Genomic DNA, 8,716 nt, shown 5'->3' with positions numbered 1-8,716 from the left:
AATAGGAGAAAATAGGCATTATTGTGAGTGCGGCTGAGCGTTTTTGGGGACTCTGGGATTTTTTGGCATTTCAAGGAATACGCAATACACCAATAGGTGTAGTTGGTCATAAAACTTTAAAGAAGAAGAAGAAGAAGAAGAATGTAATATCTGGCCTACCAAGTCAGGTCAGGTCGGGTAAGAGCGGATGTGGACATCCGGAATGTCCCAAGGACACCAGATAGAGAACATCAAGATGAAGCAGCTGCTTTAGAAGTGGGATGCACTGTTGAGCACTACATCCCGAGGGGATCATGCTGATTGTACAGAGATTGTGGCAACCGGTTAAATGGCGTCCCTTGAGAAGGCAAGAACAAGATGCATGTCAGGAGAAGTGCAGTATTATCATAAGGAGACATATATTTGGAACACTGAGGAGGAAAGGAGGGAAAAAGAGAGGCAGAGGAGGTCTAAGAGAGAGAGAGAGGGAGGAAGAGGGTGGGCTTGAGTCGGCTAAAAATGGAGGGAAAAAGGGAGATGGTTTGTTAATTAAAGAAGAATGGTAGAAAGTGTAAGCAGAGTGAGTTGAAGACAGGAGGAGAAATGGAAGTGAATGAATGTGAATTATCGGAGCTGGTAGGTGTGTTGAAGTTCTTGGAGCCCGAAGCTTGCAATGAAGGTCTGGATGAAGATGGGTCTGTGGCTGATCCATGTGTGGTTTCAGGGTGGGTGAAAACAGAGTAGGGTGCTGTGGAATCGGTGAGGGTAACCAGAAGTGGTCTTGTGTGAATTCTTTGTGTTTTTGCTGGTCAGAAGGAGCAGGTACTCCGCGTTAAACGAATGGGGGCAAGAGATATGAATTGTTTTGCTCTCAAGAAAAGGGTGCCATTGAAAGGAGTGATTACTGGGGTAGGGTTAAATGTGAAGTTGACCAACTGAAGGAGAAGATTCCCGGTGTTTGTGATGCTGTCGTTTGGTGCGACGCAGACAGGGTGATGAGAGGGTGGTGAATCAGAAGAGTCGTTGTTTTGATGTTGAGTCTTGCCCAACAAAGGGATGTTAGGATCTATAAATTATCCTGTACAAGCTTTTATGCCGAATACATTATGGTGTTACAGGTGTCAAGCTTATGGGGATGTAGCAGCAGTGTGTAGGAGGGAGGTTTCTAAGTGTGAGAAGTGCACAGAAGGGCATGAGACAAAGGAATGTGTAGCATTGGGGAAAGTAGTGGTATGTGTTACTTGTAGAGGTGCCCATGGGGCTGAGGATCAGAAATGTCAGAGCGAGAGAGGCAAGTTGAGGTTTCAAGGGTTAGAGTAGTGCAGAAGGTGTCATATGCTGAGGCAGTGAAGAAAGTACAGGAAGATGGTTCAAGGGTGGGGGATCCTGAGAGGAGTGGTGTGAGTAGTCGATCTGTACCAATACAAAGGGATAAGTCAATATGTTTCAGTAAGATTGGATTTTTAGCATTTATTGCAATGGTTATCAACTGTCCTGCAGGTATAGAATGTAAGTTGCAGAAATTTGTGCTGGTGGCAGAGGAGGAGTTACAGAAGAGCTACAGAGTGTGATACATAAAAATACAAAAACATTTAACTAGGTAAGTCAGTTAAGAACTAATTCTTATTTACAATGACGGCCTACCCCGGCCAATTGTGTGCCGCCCTATGGGACTCCCAATCACGGCCGGATGTGATGCAACCTGGATTCAAACCAGGGAATGCAGTGATGCCTCTTGCACTGAGATGCAGTGCCTTAGACCGGAGAGCCACTCAGGGGGCCCAAGGTGATGTTAGGATATATAAGTTATCCTCTACAAGCTTTTATGCCGAATACATTACGTTGTTACAGGTGTCAAGCTTATGAGTGGTGGTGTCCTGTCCTTTCAAGGTGTTGGCCTGAAGTAGGACTAAATAAATGTGAAAGATAAATAAAACACCACCCTGCTCTATTCTTATTTGATTTGTTAGTGAGTGTTAGATGGTAGGATATTTGTTCACTTATTTTTTTTCAAGCAAAGTATAAGGGAGTTATATACTCCAGTCTAGTAGGCGGAGGTAATGCAACATTTATTGGATGCCGACCACCGTCAAACCTCATCGAAGAAGAAAAGCGGATGTGTACAACAGTCAGGAGTCTATTTTTGCACCTAGGTGTGGCGCACAAGCGATTACTCTTTGCTTGATGTCTGGCTGTTGATTCGGCCTAATTTCGTAGCAGTATAAATATTTCGTCAAAGCTTGTAGGCCCACCAGCGTAAAATGCTAGCTACAAATGTTAAGCAGAGAAGTTGTCTCAAAAAGCCAAAGTACCTCGCTTTGTACAGAGCGTGTCACGGTACGTCGTCACGAAGCACGCCAGCAGTATAAAACCGTTCCTGTTGACGTAACCCAGTCTCTTCCCTGCCTATGCCCTCGTGAGGTGGGCAGTGTCATATCGTGTGTCTTCGTTTCCATTAAGCGAATCCACAACCATCCGTCAAAATGGTGAGTTAGCTAGTTAGTTTATTTTGGGGAATAGTGTGATCGTGGTATCTGCTTCTTCAGTGTATGACTTTTAAGTATATAGATTGTTGAAACTAGGATGATCGTATGCGGTGACTTGGGTTTGGAACAATATGGCACCCATTTCATATATTTTTTACAAAAAAATTGATGAACAAACCTCTTCCCGCACAGCAGTGCCGAAACCAAAATTAAAATCATACCATGTCAAAGAGACCACCTGTACCTGCCCTTCCAGTTAGCTTCCAGTTAGCTTCTAGCATCTAACTACGTGTCGATGCCATGCCGGCCAGTCTGGTATTGTTCTCTTGGCGGTCGATTGTCATGTAGCTTACATTGCAATATTGGCCACGTCGAATTGTCCTAATTATCTTTTAGTTACGTTAAAGTTATTTGTCCCATACGTAAACGGTGTCGGTGTTAACTCATTAGTTAACCGGTTAACGGTATGTTGACCGACGGTCGTAACTAGCTGTACACGTGGCCTATTCGGCCAGGCTGCGCTGTCTGAGCGCTTGTCTTGATCATGATGGTTGTGATCGAATTGAAGTCTGCTGTTTGCAGTGACGGAACAGCTGATGTTTTAACGTTATCTAGTTAGTGCACTACCTACTCTGTGTTATTAAATGCAGGTGTAGTTAGCTAGCTGACTTATATATTTGTTAACTGCATCGAGGCCTAACTTTGCAAGCACTTTGCTTTACAGTACTTTTGTCAGGTTGCATAGCGTTTTCTAGTCAAATGTCCGACCTTGGACTCAATGCCATCCTGTATGCACCACGATTTACCTCAGTTTGGCAGTTTTTGATAGCCTGGCATTAAAATACTAAAAGCATGACGCCGGCTTAATAAAGTCTTGTCGGCTAACGGGCGAGCACGCTCATGATTGTTTGCCTGCCAGGTCCGCATTGTCAATTCAATTGCATCAGCTTTCAGTGCCTTTTTTTTTTTTTTTTTTTTTTTTACCTTTTTTTTACTAGGCAAGTCAGTTAAGAACAAATTCTTATTTTCAATGACGGCCTAGGAACAGTGGGTTAACTGCCTGTTCAGGGGCAGAATGACAGATTTGTACCGTGTCAGCTCGGGGATTTTACTTGCAACCTTCCGGTTACTAGTCCAACGCTCTAACCACTAGGCTACGCTGCCGCCCACATCTGCCATATTTGTACTGTGTTGTGCATTCCACAGTTTATAACGAGAATTAGCAATTATACCTTTGTTACACCTCCTAGCTACATTATTACAGTATAATATATTAAGTTCCCAAATCTAGAAGAGTTTTGATGTCCTTATGGTCACGTGGAGGGGGGGGGGGTACTATAGTGAAACTCAAGGCTGGTTATACTACTCAATATTTGGGACTTATACCTTTTTAACGATGTGGAAGGACAAGGGAGACTAGACTAATAAACCATTTTCCCATAGGTGAACTTTACCGTAGACCAAATCCGTGCCATCATGGACAAGAAGTCCAACATCCGTAACATGTCTGTGATTGCGCACGTCGACCATGGTAAGTCCACCCTGACAGACTCGCTGGTGTCGAAGGCTGGTATCATCGCAGGTTCCCGCGCCGGAGAGACCCGCTTCACCGACACACGAAAAGACGAGCAGGAGCGCTGCATTACCATCAAGTCAACGTGAGTGTCCACTAGGGTAATGGTGCACATTTTCCCTGACTGGCCACAAGCATTTCGCTACACTCGCATTATAATCTGCTAACCATGTGTATGTGACAAATAAAATTTGATTTGAAGTAGGAGTGATGCTTCCTACTATTGTAGACTAAGAACAATGTCCTTCCCTGCAGCGCCATCTCAATGTACTACGAGCTCTCGGAGAACGACATGGCCTTCATCAAGCAGTGCAAAGATGGTGTTGGGTTTCTCATCAATCTGATTGACTCTCCGGGCCACGTTGACTTTTCCTCTGAGGTCACAGCCGCTCTCCGTGTCACTGACGGGGCCCTGGTTGTTGTGGACTGCGTGTCAGGTAAGAAAGCGGACTAGCGCCCTAGTTATATCTGACACAATTATGCTTTGATTTCTGTAATAGAAAAACATATGGCGTGTTCTATAATTTGTGAACAAGTATTTCTTTGTTTTCAGACATCTGTCATACAGGATGTCATATTGATGCTAGGTTCCGTGATTATGAGGTATATTACAAAAAGGAGAAGGAGCCAGTCAACCAAACAAACCAATCCATTTGTTTTCAACATTTTCCGAACTCACTATTTGCTCTTGTCCTTCCATGCCCAGGTGTGTGTGTGCAGACCGAGACTGTGCTCAGGCAGGCCATTGCAGAGCGTATCAAGCCTGTGCTGATGATGAATAAGATGGACCGGGCCCTGCTGGAGCTGCAGCTGGAGCCAGAGGATCTGTTCCAGACCTTCCAGCGCATCGTGGAGAATGTGAACGTCATCATCGCCACCTACGGAGAGGATGAGGGTGGTCCCATGGGCGCCATCATGGTAAGCAACTTGTTTTGGCTGTGTAGTGAATTGCCAGAAATGGTTTAATATCACTTGTGAAGTTGTCATTATTCCAGTTCTGTTTTACACCCAATGGCAACACTGCAGTTTGCATGAATATTGAAAGCATTTCTCTGTAAATAGAATACTAGCTGCTTGGTATCAGCCCGACCCACGTAGTGAATCAAAGGTGCAGTCACGCTAATGACTATTGTTTCACAGATTGACCCAGTCATTGGAACTGTTGGCTTTGGGTCCGGACTTCACGGATGGGCCTTCACCCTGAAGCAGTTTGCTGAGATGTACGTGATGAAGTTTGCTGCCAAGGGTGATGCCCAACTAGGACCAGCAGAGCGCTGCAAGAAGGTGGAGGACATGATGAAGAAGCTGTGGGGTGAAAGGTGAGGACTACTTACTGTCCACCTTGTAGTCAGCTGCCACATTTTCCAGAACTGGCTACTGATTAAGATTGTCTGGTACATGTCACGTTTGCCGTGTAGCTAAATGGTGAGACTTTCTTCCACTGCAGGTTTTTTGACCCTGCCACTGGCAAGTTCAGCAAGTCGGCCACCGGACCTGATGGAAAGAAGCTCCCGCGTACGTTTTCTCAGCTTGTGCTGGACCCCATCTTCAAGGTGAGTGGGGACATGACTTTCACAATGTTTTCAGTTTGGTCAGGTGAAAGATACATTTCTGGTGTGTATCTGACCAGGAAAGCTGTTTAGAACTTTATGCATATAAGTGATGACATAAACATTCTTCACTTTGACCTGATTGTCCAGTGATGATAAGCTTCCGTCTGACATGCATGGTGAAGGCTATAGTTACCTCTCCCCATATGATCTCATCTGTATTTTGTTGTCCACCCATTAAGTTTTACTGCTGTTTCTGTTATAGGTTTTCGATGCCGTCATGAACTTCAAGAAAGAGGAGACGGCCAAGCTGATTGAGAAGCTGGACATCAAGCTGGACAATGAGGACAAGGAGAAGGAGGGGAAGCCCCTGCTGAAGGCTGTGATGCGTCGCTGGCTGCCAGCCGGAGAGGCCCTGCTCCAGATGATCACCATCCACCTGCCCTCCCCCGTCACCGCCCAGAAGTACCGCTGTGAGCTGCTTTATGAAGGACCTGGTGACGATGAAGCTGCCATGGGTAAGACTACTGCCTCGGTCTCATTTCCTTAATTTGGAGAAATGGAAGGTACTGTATACCGGTTTATGTTAACCCAACAGTTTCACCTTAGGTATCAAGAACTGTGACCCCAAGGCTCCTTTGATGATGTACATCTCCAAGATGGTGCCCACCACCGACAAGGGTCGCTTCTACGCCTTTGGCCGTGTCTTCTCCGGCTGCGTGTCCTCTGGCCAGAAGGTGCGCATTATGGGACCAAACTTCACCCCTGGAAAGAAGGAGGACCTCTACCTCAAACCAATTCAGAGGTTGGTACACTTCAAATGGCCATACTTTGTTTGTCTTGCGCAATCTATGAAGGACATGTAAGTCATTTGTGACCATGCAGTGTGCCCAAGGCGCATTCAAGACTAACATCGTAGATGCTGTATAAACTCTTGCCCAGTATTGATCTATTGACTGACTTTCCCTTTCCTCATTAGGACCATTCTGATGATGGGACGTTACATTGAACCTATCGAGGACGTGCCATGCGGGAACATTGTTGGGCTGGTTGGAGTGGACCAGTACCTGGTGAAGACCGGTACCATCACTACCTTTGAGCAGGCCCATAACATGAGGGTGATGAAGTTCAGCGTCAGCCCTGTGGTGAGAGTAGCTGTCGAGGCCAAGAACCCTGCTGATCTGCCCAAGCTGGTGGAGGGCCTGAAGCGTCTGGCCAAGTCTGACCCCATGGTGCAGTGTATCATCGAGGAGTCTGGAGAGCACATCATCGCTGGAGCTGGCGAGCTGCATCTGGAGATCTGCCTGAAGGATCTGGAGGAGGACCATGCCTGCATTCCACTGAAGGTACACTAGTCCTCCATGCCTCTACATGATTCCTTCTACAATGGTGTCGCAGTACAGGCAGTATTTAATAAACATCCCTCTCCCCTTCAGAAATCAGACCCGGTGGTTTCCTACAGAGAGACTGTGTCAGAGGAGTCTGACCAGATGTGCCTATCCAAGTCCCCAAACAAACACAACCGTCTGTACATGAAGGCCCGTCCCTTCCCTGACGGCCTGGCTGAGGACATCGAGAAGGGCGACGTCAGCGCCAGACAAGAGCTGAAGATCCGTGCCCGTTTCCTGGCCGACAAGTACGAGTGGGATGTGTCTGAGGCCCGTAAGATCTGGTGCTTCGGCCCTGATGGTACCGGCCCCAACCTGCTGATGGACGTGACCAAGGGAGTCCAGTACCTGAATGAGATCAAGGACAGCGTGGTGGCCGGCTTCCAGTGGGCCGTTAAGGAGGTGCGCAATATTTATGGATGTAGTTTTTCCTTAGGCAGAATTTCTGTGGCTTTAAAACAGCATACCAATTTTCAAAGATGCAGCATTATATTGTGTTTTGCGGAAAACAAAAGGGGTAGTTTTCAAAGTGAGGATGTTCATTTGTCACGCAACCTAAAGTACTTTATTCAATATCTTAAATATTTTGTTTCCAGGGTGCCCTGTGTGAGGAGAACATGCGTGCTGTCCGCTTTGACGTCCATGACGTGACCCTCCACACAGATGCGATCCACCGTGGTGGTGGCCAGATCATTCCCACAGCCCGCCGAGTGCTGTATGCCTGCCAACTTACAGCCCAGCCAAGACTCATGGAGCCTGTCTACCTGGTGGAGATTCAGGTAGGCTTACAATTCACAATGCCTGTTGAATATTTAATTTCAATAAGGGAAAGGTCTATGATGAGAAATCATGCACCACGCTGAACAAGTGATGGATAAACCCATAAACCACAATATCTGAGACCTGAATGTACAAATGAGCTTGCAACTAGAGGCTAATGGAAGTTGCCTAGAAAATGCTACAATTCTAGAACCTTGAACTGCACAGCTTTTGCATGCATACCTGTTGGCATTAACCATAGTTTTCAATGTTAACCTCGTTTTTCCCTGCAGTGTCCTGAGCAGGTGGTAGGAGGCATCTACGGTGTGTTGAACCGGAAGCGCGGTCACGTGTTCGAGGAGTCCCAGGTCATGGGGACGCCCATGTTCATCGTCAAGGCTTACCTACCTGTCAACGAGTCTTTCGGTGAGCAACTCACCAACTGCTGTCCACTTTGACCTTCTTCACATATGCATTTACCGGGGCTAAATGATTCCCTGTTGTAGGAAATCTGCAGCCCTTCTGTATGTGTAAAACCTTGTATGCTTAATACCTGTGTTCTTGCTCCAGGTTTCACAGCTGACTTGCGTTCCAACACTGGTGGCCAAGCCTTCCCCCAGTGTGTGTTTGATCACTGGCAGATCCTCCAGGGAGATCCACAGGACTCTACCACCAAAATCTCTCAGATTGTGGCTGACACCCGTAAACGTAAGGGGCTCAAGGAGGGCATTCCTGCATTGGACAACTACCTGGACAAATTGTAAAAGGCTACCCTCTCATTCCCCTGCCTCATTTCCACCCCCTTCCAATACTGAGGAACAGGACTGTACAGATCACCATGAGCACTAACATTTGCCAAAAGAATAGTCAAGACCTTGTCAAGAATTTATGAATTGTAAACCATATTAAAAATGGAAAATAAACTTGTGGTTGGCCTTTCATTGGGAAAGGGTGGGGGAAGTTCGTCCTTACAGGTAACAC

General features: G+C 46.4%; 1 protein-coding gene and 1 non-coding gene across 2 annotated transcripts; both read left to right on the top strand.

The window, feature by feature from the left end:
* The first annotated feature begins 2,311 nt into the window (after positions 1-2,311).
* On the top strand, positions 2,312-8,658 carry LOC123997090 (elongation factor 2-like). Its single transcript, XM_046301105.1, has 13 exons — positions 2,312-2,465; positions 3,909-4,123; positions 4,294-4,475; positions 4,745-4,956; positions 5,179-5,357; positions 5,486-5,591; positions 5,854-6,106; positions 6,198-6,393; positions 6,568-6,934; positions 7,025-7,378; positions 7,573-7,755; positions 8,029-8,161; positions 8,306-8,658. Exons 1-13 carry the CDS (start codon positions 2,463-2,465, stop codon positions 8,497-8,499), a joined length of 2,577 nt encoding a protein of 858 aa, XP_046157061.1. The 5' UTR covers positions 2,312-2,462; the 3' UTR covers positions 8,500-8,658.
* LOC123998377 lies at positions 5,694-5,761 on the top strand. The gene has a single exon (XR_006832274.1). It is a non-coding gene; the product is annotated as a small nucleolar RNA SNORD37 (small nucleolar RNA).
* Positions 8,659-8,716: the final 58 nt, after the last annotated feature.

This window comes from Oncorhynchus gorbuscha, linkage group LG15 (assembly GCF_021184085.1).
Source record: "Oncorhynchus gorbuscha isolate QuinsamMale2020 ecotype Even-year linkage group LG15, OgorEven_v1.0, whole genome shotgun sequence".
NCBI lineage: Eukaryota > Metazoa > Chordata > Actinopteri > Salmoniformes > Salmonidae > Oncorhynchus > Oncorhynchus gorbuscha.
This window is presented reverse-complemented; position numbering and strand designations above follow the sequence as displayed.

Coding starts and splice junctions, on each gene's coding strand:
- LOC123997090 (XM_046301105.1), top strand. Junction 4,124..4,293: donor TGCATTACCATCAAGTCAAC/GTGAGTGTCCAC, acceptor CCTTCCCTGCAG/CGCCATCTCAATGTACTACG. Junction 7,379..7,572: donor TCCAGTGGGCCGTTAAGGAG/GTGCGCAATATT, acceptor TTTTGTTTCCAG/GGTGCCCTGTGTGAGGAGAA.